The 13,611-nt window shown below is 25.6% G+C and overlaps 1 protein-coding gene across 1 annotated transcript; it reads right to left on the reverse strand.

The window, feature by feature from the left end:
• Positions 1-420: 420 nt before the first annotated feature.
• LOC129612959 (uncharacterized) lies at positions 421-6,101 on the reverse strand. Its single transcript, XM_055526822.1, has 2 exons — positions 6,078-6,101; positions 421-909 (listed from the first exon to the last, which is right to left on the reverse strand). The coding sequence occupies exons 1-2, from the start codon at positions 6,099-6,101 to the stop codon at positions 421-423; spliced, it is 513 nt and encodes a 170-aa protein (XP_055382797.1).
• Positions 6,102-13,611: the final 7,510 nt, after the last annotated feature.

Here is a 13,611-nt window from a genome sequence, read left to right on the forward strand (position 1 = left end):
TCAATTAAAAAGAAATTTATTAGTTTTTGGTGATAATTTTAACAAAACAAAAAAACAGAAGAAGAGAAAAATGGGAATTTTATACTATCAATCTCAGTCCCACTTTAGAGATTGGATGTTAAAAAAAAATTATTTTTAATAAAATTCAAAATTTTTTTTATAATCCAAATTTTTCTTTTATAATTAAAAAAAATGGTACGAGTACTACACTACCAAAAAAAAAAAAAAAGAAATGAATTTCTTTCTTATTTTTTCTTATTTTCGATTCTATACAAAACACAATTATTCTATATACTGGTAAATGTTCTAAATATTTTAAACTATGCAACTAAAAGCTTCTAATTATACTAAAGATAATTATGCTACGTATTTTTAAAATTTAAAAAAAATATACATATAAGCTATTCATTATATAAAAATTTAGAAAATAAATCTAGCTGGAGCAGCAGCATATTTGGCAAAAAGTGGTCCACTAAACGAACTGTATAATGGTAATGGTGCACCATATGATAATGGTGTAGCTATTTTAGTAACTGGTGCTGGTATTGCTACTGGTGCTGGTAATGCTGCTGGTAATGGAATTGGTGATGCAAATGATACTGCATGATGATGATGATGTACTGGTACTGGTAATGGAGCTGGTACTGCGAATGGTAATGGAGCTGGTATTGCAACTGGTGCTGGTGCTGGTACTGCTAAAGCATGATGTATTTGATGTGTATGAGCTGAGAAACCTGTTGTAACAACTGGTGGTGGTGATAATGCTATCGGTGGTGGTAATGCAACTGGACCAGCTGGTAATGCAAATGGTGCCGGTAATCCAATTGGTCCTGCTGCAAATGATAATGGTCCCAATATACCAGATGGTTTAGCTGTTACACAAACTGCTAATAATAAAATAGTTGCACACTACAAAAAAAAAAAAATGAACAAGTTTTTGAAATTAATCCTTTAAATTTTTTAATTTTTTATTCACTCTTACGTATTTGAACATTTTTCCAAAATTTAATTAAATTGTGTTTTTTTAAAAAATTGTTTTTCTTAAAACCTTAAAGGTCTATTCAATAGAAATGCAATTGGTAAAGTACGATTAATTGAACGAATGGACTGGCTTTTTATATCATCAAAATGAAATTAAAAATAAATTGGAGAAGTAAAACTAAAATTAAAAGAAATTTTAAATTTTGCCTTTTTGGTTTTCTGTTTTGCTTATTTTACAATTGAATTTCCGTATACAATATCATCGATAGTGTAAACAGTCTCGAGTAAAATTACAATACTTAAGAAATAAAACGCGCCTAGAATATTTGATTAATCGCAATATTAAACGATTAGCGTTAATGGGTAGCAAAAAAAAATCAATTCGATTGTTTAAATTTTTTATACGCTAAAAATTTCTTTTATTAAAATTTTTTCTGGTTTTTTTTTCTTCTTTCTTTATGGTCAAACAACATAGTCGTGCGTACAATTTTATTTTCGCTCATTATGAATTGAGAAATTAATAATTATTTTTGATTAATTTTAATTTTATGTAAGTCTTCGCCATTTGAATTCAATATGAGAGAGACTCCCATGTATACCTGCGTATACATGCATACATACATATATTTTTGATTGTTAAAAATTTGACAATTATTATGGTCAAAAAAATTAATTAATTAATTATATTATAACAAAAACTTCATTAACAAAATAGTTACTAATTTAAGTAAAATATTTTTTATGTAAAAAGCGATCAAAACCGGAAAAGTTCAAAGAATTTGAATGACATTTTTGTAGCACATTTTTGTTTTAATCGAAAAATATTTTTAGGAAATCATGCAATACTGCCATAAATTATGCATACTCGTATAAATGTATGCATGTACGTACACAATTAAAATAATTCAAATATTTTATTATTTAAAAATTTTAATAAAATTTTATTTCATTCGTATCGCATTTATTTATTGCAAAAACAATAAACTTTATAGCCCCTAGCTGGTACATACATTTTTGTTTAATTATTTCTGCAGTTTACCAATGTTAGGTTGAAACAGTCGACTTTAGCACAGTCGAATTCTGATATATATCCATTGATTTTTTGTCTAAATTAAACAGTTCGGCATTTGCAAATTAATTGCATTTATTAGATTTGCATTCACGCTTATAAAAAATTAAGAATATTGTGTTCAATATTTAATACAGAATTCTTTTTCATCTATTTAGACAAAATTCACACTATAGACTAATATTTGCGTATTTCTAAAATACTCTGATTCAGAGTCAAACTAATTAGTGTTGTAAATCATTTACAGAACATTCATATTTTCCTATATATTGTGAGAGAAACCTTAATAAAGTGATAGATAATCAATCAAATTATATACGATAATTTGAAATTCATAATTAAGAACATTACATTAATATTTATTATAATTTTAATAAAAAATTTTAACCCTCTTCCTTTCATTTTCCTTTTCTAATAAGTATTAGTAAGATGAGTAACGAGTTCCATAAAGAATATGTAGTAGACCTATACAACTATACTAATTAAAAATAAAATCTGTAAGCAAACAATAATTAATGAAAGGGTCATGAAAGGAATCAGCACCTCATTAAGTTAAAATTAACGACAATAATTAAAATTCTATTCTTATTTGCAAATGACCCTCCTTCCAAACCCGATCGAATGCGTTGCCTTAATTGACCGTTTTCAGCTAAATGTTTTTCTTTTTTGAAAACAAATGAAAAATTTTATTTAATTTCTAATTTTTTTGCATAATTTCTTTTTGTTTTATACTAATTATTTCTATTATACATATTTATACAATTAAATAATTTGATTTTCAATAATTATTATATAAATATCACTATATTATGCAAATATCTTAAACTATACACACAACACTAGTTATGCATATTTTAAGATTGACTAGAAAATCTTTATTAAATGAGTTTATTATACTAATTTCCATAATATATTTGTGACGTTAATTGATTGATTATATAATGGAATTTTCTTATAATAACCCCCTTTTTAAATAGTGTTAAAATTAATCAATCATTTCCATCCGTTATAATAATTTGTATAATTTCATAATATATGTATGTACATAAATCTATATACTCTTCAAATATATAAGTGTACTTATATATACAAGTTTATACAAAATTAATTAAATAATTCAATTATTAAAATTAGAAAATAACATTTAATTTATCTTTGAAATTAATAAGTTTTATTTGATATTAAAATCAAATCAATTCACAACTATAGGTCAAAAAATTTTATTTCTGTAAGTATTATAAAATAAAGTTTAATATTATTAATTGATAAAATTAATAAATTAGTGTCGTCATACTCAATGTCATAGATTGCCAGTTCCGTCTGGGCTATCGCCCATATCTTCAAACGAAGAATATTTAACGCCCTTATTTCTGAAAAAACTAATGACTTATAACAACCATTTCTCGCCTTATAACTATAAAAATTTGACGGTAGTCAGTAAGTTCAAGCTTCTTTATGTTTCTTTACATTAAGAACAGCTTCTTTATGTTTGAACTTATACCGTTCTTTAAAGTTTATTAAACGTTTATATACCGTTCTCTAAAATGGCCTACATATAGGCATCTTTGATTACAAATAATAGGCTTTTCACCAGTTCTTTGGTGAACCGCTACTTTATATCGTAAACTGTAAATCTAACTACAGTCGTACCAACGATTGCTACTTGAAAATATCATTATCTTTTATTGTCTTTAGAGATTTTTCGTATTCGTCATTGAAAGCCAGACTTATTAACTTAAAAAAAAAAAATTGAAAACAGCAATTTTTGTTTTTTGAAAATTTCAGTACAAATAACCTAAGAATATTAGTCATAGGTACCATACAGAAGTTAAAAATCATGTTTACAAGAAAATTCTGCACATTGTATCAAGCTGTGCACATAAATAAAATGTACACTAGCGCTACGGGTACACAAAACAATGAAGTAACAGTGAAATTTTTTTGTTATTAAAAATTCTACCAAAAATTTTACATCTAATCAAACTACCTGAAAACTGTTTACTTTTTTATTCTTACTAATTTTATAAGAATATTAATAGGTGGTAAACTATTAACCTCAGTTAAAATTAAAATAATTTTTTATGCACACCTACCAATTCCAAATATTATTTTAGTATTTTAAACAAAAACATTATAAAAAATTGCAAAACACCCAAGAAAAAAAAAATCTTTTTAATTGTTTTTAAAACCATACACACAACATTGCGTTGCCTCAAAAAACAAAACGACAATATTTTCTATTTTTATATTTCGACACAATAAACACATACAGGCACATAAACAAGTAGAATTAAAAATAATTGTTGTATATCCTATAAATACATATTTGTTACGCTCATTTCAAAGTGTTAAAAACAACAATATTTAGGCCAAAACTATTTTTACATTTCTATATGAGTATGTGTTCAATTTAACCAAAGATATTTTCGGTTTGATTATAATTTTAAGATCAGGTAGTTAAATGTGTGTATATAACTGATTTGTTACAGATCCTTTTTCAAGTAAAAAAAATATCCTTAAATGGTATGTGAATTTCTATTTTTCTATTTCTTGTTATTGATGTATGTAATTACACAGAGCGCAAAAATATAATCAAATACCGAGTCAAAGATATTTTAGAAATTTTTCTTTACATTAAAAATTTTCCCGCTCATATTATGAAAACAAAGAAGGTGTTTTTATAGTCGAGCAGTTTTTGCTTCATTTCTGGCGAATTTTTTTTTAACAAAACTTGAAGTGGTATAATTGCCATTAAGATTTTAGCATAACTTTTAATAAGAAAAAGAAGTCATCTGCTTATATGACTAGTTTTGACGTCTGTCAAGTATTGTTGTATAAACTTTGATAAAATTTTTGTTAATGCAACTAATTTGTTTCCGCTATGATTAAAAGCATACATCTATACACTTTATTTTTACATAAAAGCAGATTTAGATCAGTCAAAAAAAAGACACGGGTGCGTTTTTACGAATAGGTACGAAAAAAATTTTCAAAAAATTTACAGAACACATGTGCTACTACAAATTATTAAATTTGAAACATCATTAAATTACAGAATAAATTAAATCATTACCGTTTTTAAAAATCAAAGCTCTCACATTACAAAATTTTTTGAACTGATCAGACCGTGAGCTAACAAAAAATCAAAAACCGGGAAAATTACGCAAGAAAGGTAACATTGTTTTCTTTTCTTTAATATTATTTTCTGCAACAATTTTTGAAGTTTTTATAAGGTCTAAGAAATTCGAAATGATCCGAATCAAAAATATTTTACAATTGTAATGCTTCATTAATTCTCGGTTCGCCACAAAATATTTTAGCATCTTATATTTTTCTTTAAAGAAAAAAAAATTCTGTCGTTTTTACAACCGCATTAAATTGCAAAAATCTTCTTGCGTTTCATTTTATTTTTTGTTTATTTTTTCAGTTTTGCTTTTCTTTTATTTATTTTCAAGTTAAATTCCACTATTATAGTTATTTTTTTTTTTTTGTTGTTGTTCAATCAATGTACATGCTCATACATACGATACGATCCCATTGTGATTTTATATTGTAGAAGAGAAAAAGATTCTTTTTAAGAAGGTCAACAATAGAATTTTAAAATTTTACATTGAAAATTCTGGCAACCGTAAAATCATTGGCATATGTTAAAAATTTTTAAACTCCTCAATATCATGTAAAACTTGAAAATTTTTAAAATTGAATTTAAAAAAAAAAAAATTTTAAAAATTCAAAAATATATTCAAAAATAAGGAAATAATGACTTTAATGTCATCTATTTCAACTATAGGATATGTGGCCAAAAAGAGCACGATTATTAACTAGAACTGCATTACCCTAGAACTACAATACAATTAGATTAGATTAGACATGATCAAGAAGTGGATCAATTGTTTCCGACAAATTCGAGTGTCCTATCCTTCCGACAAATTCAAGTATCTTGTGGGGGCCGATTGCAGCTCTTTTTCTGCGAAGACGTATCGAATCAGAGGCTCCCTTCTGCTGTAGATCGACACTGCACACTCACCGAGAAGGTCGAAGTCTCCTCCATTTCCCCGAAGAACCTGCAAGTGCCTTCGCCTTCCAGGTGCAACCTTATGCGACTCCTGGGACTGCAGACTTTGTTAAGCAAATAATAAACATGAATGGCGCACTTGTTAGGTAGGAAATATACATGAAGCTAATCAAAGGAATACTCAGTAGGTGCACGTGTACTTCATACAAAACAATAAAAAATATTTAGTTGATTTCCGTCATTATTTACGTAACGTAAACGAAATATTAGATTTTTTATACCATTTAAATTAAGAACATGCGTAAATAAAAATATATGTGGAATTTTTTTGTTTATAGTATGGCTCTTAATGATGTTCTGATTATATTCAACTTAAAATTTATAAATGCATACTAATGTTGAACCACTTAAATGCCTACCCCAAATGGAATGATTACAAAAGAATTTTAGAATAATTCATAATTTTAATTCCTTCGGTTTTTTTTTTTAATTAAATAAAAATTATTTTGAAATTTTTTAACTTTATAAAATGAAATTCTTTAAAAGGCTCTCATTATTTTTCTGTTATAAAATTAAAAGATTGAATTATTTTTTAAATCTTATATTTTTCAATCTTAAAAAATAAAATTCGATCATGCAGTAAATTAATTTCGTTGTAATAGAAAATATTGAATTGTTGAGATTAGGAAATATCACATCAATAATGCACTATTCTTCAATTTTCTGGGGGTTATCACTATCAGCTCAATTAAGTTCCATATGGGACGGATCCCATAACGCTATCTAACTTGTTTTAGTTTTAAAAAGTATTAGCTAAGAACACAATGTGGTTGCATCATCAAAACTAAGAGCCAATAAAAGCTAGTGACTTGTTACATATGCTTATATTAACTTCTAATGTGTTTCCCTTTAATGGAACAGAGTCAATTTCTTCCGTACCCCCCTCCTATTTCTTCCGTTACACATTTTCACAAAATATCAAATAAATTACTGCTCTAAAAATACAAATGACAGTAAATGTCCAAACCGTCTCTCATTCTTTCTCTTTTTTAGAGCATTTTGCAATACATGAACAATAACTAACCAGATTTATTTTTCGATGTTCCAAATTGTATTGTAAATGGCATTTAATTATTCAAATAAAATTAACAAAAACTTAAAAATTTCGATATAATCGCAATTTGAGTTCTGTATCTAAAAGGACAAGGCCCCGCCAATTTTTAGTTCTATCACCTTCCGCTTGGAATTGGAAATGGAAATTCAAATTTTAACTTCGTTGTCGCGCAGCAAATTGGGAAGAATTCATATAAAGTGTTTGTAGCACTATAAATTTTGATAACAGTTTTACAGCGTACTACATACATTTAGGTACAGCACTTTAAAATTCACAAAATCTAGAAAACTGCACCACATTAATAGCCTCTTTTAATACTTCACCAAACAATATTGAAAGTCGAACTGATATTTTATGTTTATATTATGTGAAATTATGAAACTAAAATGATTTCAAATTTAAAAAAATTTTAAGACACCCATTATAAGAAAACAATTTAAAATAAGAATGGCATTAATCAACAAAAAGAAAATTAAAAATTTCTCAATAATAACAACGTAAAATCAATTTTAAATTTTTTTATTTAAATTATACGGAAGTTCATAAAGGTCATCGAAAAAATTTTTTTTCTTTCTCTTAAAAAAAAAATTGATAAATTCTGAATTTTTGTTTTTTTTTTTGACTCAAAAAATCGCAACATTTTAATCATAAATAATATTTTTTTTACTGGTTTTCGTTTAAATATAAGGGAAATGCATAAGATACAATTTGTATGTGTGTGTATGTGAAAATATTCAGAAAAATATCTCGAATAAATAAATATTTTATACACCTTTATTAAGCATTATATAAAAGTAAAAGCCTTTTTTTTTTTAAATAAACCATTAAGGATTTCAGAAAGGCTCATGTTTTATTCAAAAACACATTCTAAAAAAAATACTATACATAAATAATATGAAAATGCGAAAAAATTGGAAAAAATAAAAGAAAAAAAGTAAGCGAGTAAAAAGTCATGTTTAAATAAAAATGTTACATTCCATTACTTTGTGAAATATTCATTTAACTATTGTTTATGTTATATAACAATAAATGTTAACTATCATTTATGAATAAACTACCATCCTCAGTATATCTAAATTGATATTGATAACTTAAATTTTTCCTGCAATATTGTTTCATATTCCTGCAATATTGATTTATTCTATAGTCATTTGGTTTTTCATGTTTCTATTTTGGATGCACTTGCACGCGTAATTTTATATCATTACTAATATCAAATCAACACAGTTTGCTTCTCTATTACGCCATATATAAAATCTGCATTGTAACAATGCCCTCACATTAAGAATGTTTAAAAAAAAACAAAATTTTAAATTTTGTTCGGTATGAACAATTAATTGCATTAATTTTAAGCCTGTCATTTCGGATAATTGAAATTGTGCCATTTGACTCTGTCGAGATTATGCGTGTCTCTTATTTCATTGGTAAATAAATTCTCCTCTTTTGGTTTTCATAGATTTGGCATGGATTATAACTTTAGAAAAATATACTGAACTTATATTTAGAAATATTCTGTACAAAATTTATGAAGAACTTGTTTCAAATTTAACAATTGAAACGTTATCGTCTACAACCAAATGCATACTCACATGAAATTATATTGAAAAAGCAAAACGGCAACGAAAAAACTTCAAGAATCATCCATTATTATAAGCAAAACATAATATTCATCTAATTCTTACTGGTTAAACTGCTATTTTTTAGTACCTGTATAAGGTTACGCTCTTCTATTATGTGCAGCTGCTAATTTTAAATTAAAAATTTTTCAAAATATTTATTATGAATTTTATTTAGAATTGAAATTATTAGTAAAGATTTCATTAAAATTTAGAAATTGTTTGATTAATAAATTATAAAATGTCTAATGAAAAAAAAAATTCAAAATAAATTTTTAAATAATTTCTATGAATTCGATACCTATGTACATATGTACATAATATAGTAAATATGAAAAATTTGACATTTACCACAAAATACAAACATATATTGCCTTTAAAAATTCGAAAATTTTAAGTATTGAGAAACAATGTGAACATACTAATTTCAAATTCATCTAATTAACTAAAAAGAAAAAGGTAATTTTTGAAATTTAATTACATACTTAATATTGTTTACATTTTACAACAATTTACTGAAAATCACCAATAAGTCCAGATATCGAATTTATGATATTATTTAGGCATGCCACTCAAACATTAATTCTTATCATATTTTTTCCTGATTTTTTCTATTAATTTCTTTTCTATTTATTTTAGGGCTTTTGTAATGTATAGGTGGTTCCAGATAAGTAGCTTCATGTTTTGCGATGACATAGCCTATGATGAGACAAGAAGTTTTTGTTCTACTGCTTATGACCATAATATCCATAAGGATCTTTAGAGGTAACAAATTTTTCAAAGCTTATCAGTGCTAAAACAAAAAATTAACAGTTCCCAAGTCAACAGAAGATCAAATTAAAGGCATGTAAAGTCATATGTCATAGAACATAATCGCTCTAGACGGTTTCGATGAAAGTTTCTGAAAAAAAATTAATATTCATTTTGTAAAATAAAGGTTCTTTTTCGAAAATGACTGCCACTAAAATGTATATTTTTTTTCCTTTTTCACTCCTAGAAGGAGCATGGGGCTAGTACATGATATCGTAGATAGTCATGCCCCAGTTTCATTGCGTCAAATATATATAATTTTTTTCTTACCTTCAATCTGGTAACACAGGTAATTATAGTCTTTCAAGATCATTTTGACCAAAAGTGATAAGATAAAAGTTTCTTGTTTCATCGAGGCTACGACGTCACAAGCCACCATCTGGAACAACTTATTCGCTACAATTTCCTATTTCAGTTTTTTTTTTAATCTGTTTTGAATAAAATTGTACAAAAGATTGTTGTATATAATTTTGAATTTTACTTTAAAAATATATACTTAACTATATAAACTCAATTCTGGCCACCACTTAAGACTTAAAAGAATTCAGAAAACTCTACATACATACATTTTGTATAAAAAAAATCAATGAAAAATAATCACGCAAAAATTTTCATTAAAAAACCTAAAACATATTGATAGAAACTTGGAAAATAGGTGTATATTTTATGCATGTAAATTATATGTACATATACATAAAAATGTTTCTACGTATATATGTACCTTAGTATGTAGATATACAACTATATTATTTTAAATTCATCATTCATTTACACATACATATAAACATATAATAATTCTTCTTCAATTACATAAGAAAATGCATAACTGAAATAATATTACAATATTAATTTTTTCTTTAAATAAAAATAGGGTGCTTATTTTTGCAAAAAAAAAAAAAAATTAAAATTTTATTATTTGAGCAAAAATAACTTTATGAACCAGACCTTACAATACAATTAAGTTATTGGGCAAAGCACATTTTTAATTTGCACTTTAAAAAAAATTTTTATAATTTTATGCAGAATTTCTTGCACATGAGAATTGCAATTAGAATTGAACAAATAAATTGTTAACATTTTAAACCTTGAGCATTAAACTTTAGAATTAAAAATAGATTTTCTTGGATGCCTTGGAGATATTCGATAATTCAGTTCCAACTTAGGTCTTAATATAAAGCACGTTCGACAAGTCTGAACTGCAAAATGTGCCAAAATACCATGTTCGAAAATGGCAGTTGTACTTAAAGTTCTAAAGGAATTTTTAAGTTTCTTTATAACTATGTATGTGTACTGCAAAAATATTATTAATTAGAAGAAGAGCATAATAGAAGAATTACTCGAGTATGTTATACAAATCAAAAAGTAAAATATTCAATTTCTACTGATTTGTAAGAATTTGTGAAAAAACTTTTAAGATTTAATTTATAAATTTTAGTACAAGTTTGAATTATCAACAATCCTTTAGATTTTCTGTAAATTTTTTCATTCTTAATTTTCATTTCATACCTTGAAAATATATAAAAAGTATGGCTGGGTTGAATGTAAAATTGTCCGCCAACTTTAGTTAAGAATAATTTCGTCTTAACTGAATTCGGGTCAAAGATGTTTATCTGTATAACAGAAAAAAAAACACCCTATTTGGAGTAATGTCTTATACTTATATAAGTAGATCATTTTATGATACTTTTTGTCATATAAAAATGTTCCTTCAAATTATAAATTTTGAAAAATAGAAACAAAACAAAAAATCTACGTAAAGTTGGGAAAAATGAAAAACTGAATAATATTTAGGTGCAGTAATTTATAATGAAAATTTTATATGCTTCAGTATCAGATAATTTTTTTTTTTTTTCTGTTTTTTTCATTTTGTACACTATATCGCTTAAATTTTTTAAAGCTATATACAACTAACCTGTGTAAATCTCTATATTACCTATACAAAAAAAAAAAAACGAACAAAAATGAAACCATCACGAACGATAAATGATGGTGTGAGGTCTTCTCTTGTCCTTCTTCTTTTGTTTTGTGCATTTGATCTTTCTTTTTTCTACTTTTCTTTTCTTGATGATTCTTCGCGAAAGATACTATACCCACTTACTACATAGTGTACGTATACAATTATGTACGTAGAATATAAAACACAACATGAAAGCGTGATGCAAGTGAATATCTCGCGAAAATGTTTCATTTTCAATAATAAAAACAAAACAAGAAAAAAAAATTACGCCAAAATGTTTGAGATGAGGGAGAAATATCACAACTGTTACAGCCAGTTAATATAGCAACTTCACCAAAAATATTTTTAAAAGTACTTATATAGGTACGTAAGGATAAAAAAATAATAAGAAGAACAAATATAATAATCAAAAGTATAATAATAATAACGAAATCATCAGGCGGCCACCATAATGGTCATGATTGCTACATACAAGAATTTGCCAATTTACCTTCAAAATTTTTATGTTTCTTCTTTTGGTTTATTGTTTTTCTTTTCTTTTTTTTTTGGTTCTTCTTCAACATACATATTATAACCTTTAAGCGAAAATTTATAAAGTTAGCTAGCTAGCAAGCTAGTCTGCCATATAGCTAGGAAGATTAAGTTATCAAAAGTAGTGAACGAAATAAATTGCATTTAAAGATTTATCTGGCGGTTTTCATATTCTGGTTACGTAAAATTAAAAAAAAAAAAAATTCTTTTTACTTCATTGTTTGTATGCAAAAGCTACTATTATAATACCTTTTATAATTGAATCATATATAAATATTTGTATATATATTATATACATAAGTACATATAATTTAATATGCATCTCATATACATACATATACGTATGTACATACCTGCAGCATTAGTTATATTGATTCAAGATTACCTATTTGAACGTAAAACACGAATGATAAAGAAACAATGAGATAATGATGTTGGTATATAAAAGCATAAAAAAATAAAGCAATAGCCTCAACAAAATATTATATACATATATTTATACATACGCAATTGTATATAAATAAAAGATGATGATGACAATGATGAAACTGAAGAAAAAGCTGCTGAAGTACCACCAAACAACTCAATTACGATGTGAGAAAGCAAAATTATTGAACTACAAGAAAAATAAGTAAAAGAAATATTTGAAAAAACAAGAAAGAAAAATACAAAATAGAAGGTATACATATATACATGTATACCATATATATACTAAGAAAAAGCAAAAAAAATAAAAACGAGACTCGACCTCAAAGAGTGATTTAATGGCGCGGTTTTAAAATTAAATGCATTAAACACGCGGATTTGTATATTTACTAGAAAAATGAAAACAACACAAATTCTAATATGTTATGGTATAGCAAAACATTGTATAAAATTCTTTAATGTTATACAAATAATATTATGCTTACAATTTAAAATAAATGTTCCCAAACTGTAAATTTTTAGAAGGTCTATTATTGAATTTTTTAATAATATCGTCATTCCTTGTTGTTAATTAATGAAATTTGAGGAATAAGAAATACAAAAAATTGTAGCAAATTATCTAAATATCATACAACAATTATCTTAGGTGTTATATAAACTTTTCGGACCAACCGGCTTTTTAATTTTTATGTTTTCGAAGCAAATTTAATGTTTTATTAATCGAAGCAGTATTTCGACCAACCTTGAATTTTTTTTTGGCCTCTTTGCATTTGATTGTCGACGTTAGTCTTTAGTAATCAGGTCCTAAGTTTTCATATCTTTTATATTATTATCAGAAAGAATCGCTCAAAATTCGAGTTGATTATATTATTATTATTATGAGAAAAAATCGCTCTTTACCAACTTCCGAATAGGTTTCTATTGTTGAAGAAGAATTTAAGAGATAATGAATTTCTATTGTAGTAGCATAAAATATCGATGTTCGCCTGACTTGCAAGTAATATCTGTATTGCTACGTAATTCAAGAAAGCAACTCATATGCTTTATTACTAAATTATGTATAATATAAAAACCTTATTATTAAAATTTTAA

Source organism: Condylostylus longicornis, unplaced genomic scaffold (assembly GCF_029603195.1).
Source record: "Condylostylus longicornis isolate FDR11 unplaced genomic scaffold, ASM2960319v2 ptg000080l, whole genome shotgun sequence".
In the NCBI taxonomy this organism is placed as follows: Eukaryota; Metazoa; Arthropoda; class Insecta; order Diptera; family Dolichopodidae; genus Condylostylus; species Condylostylus longicornis.

Excerpts from the sequence above, each read along its gene's own strand:
- LOC129612959 (XM_055526822.1), bottom strand. The coding sequence starts at position 6,101 with ATGGAGGAGACTTCGACCTTCTCG. Across the intron at positions 910-6,077 it reads AGGAGACTTCGACCTTCTCG|TGTGCAACTATTTTATTATT; the intron begins GTGAGTGTGCAG and ends TTTTTTTTGTAG.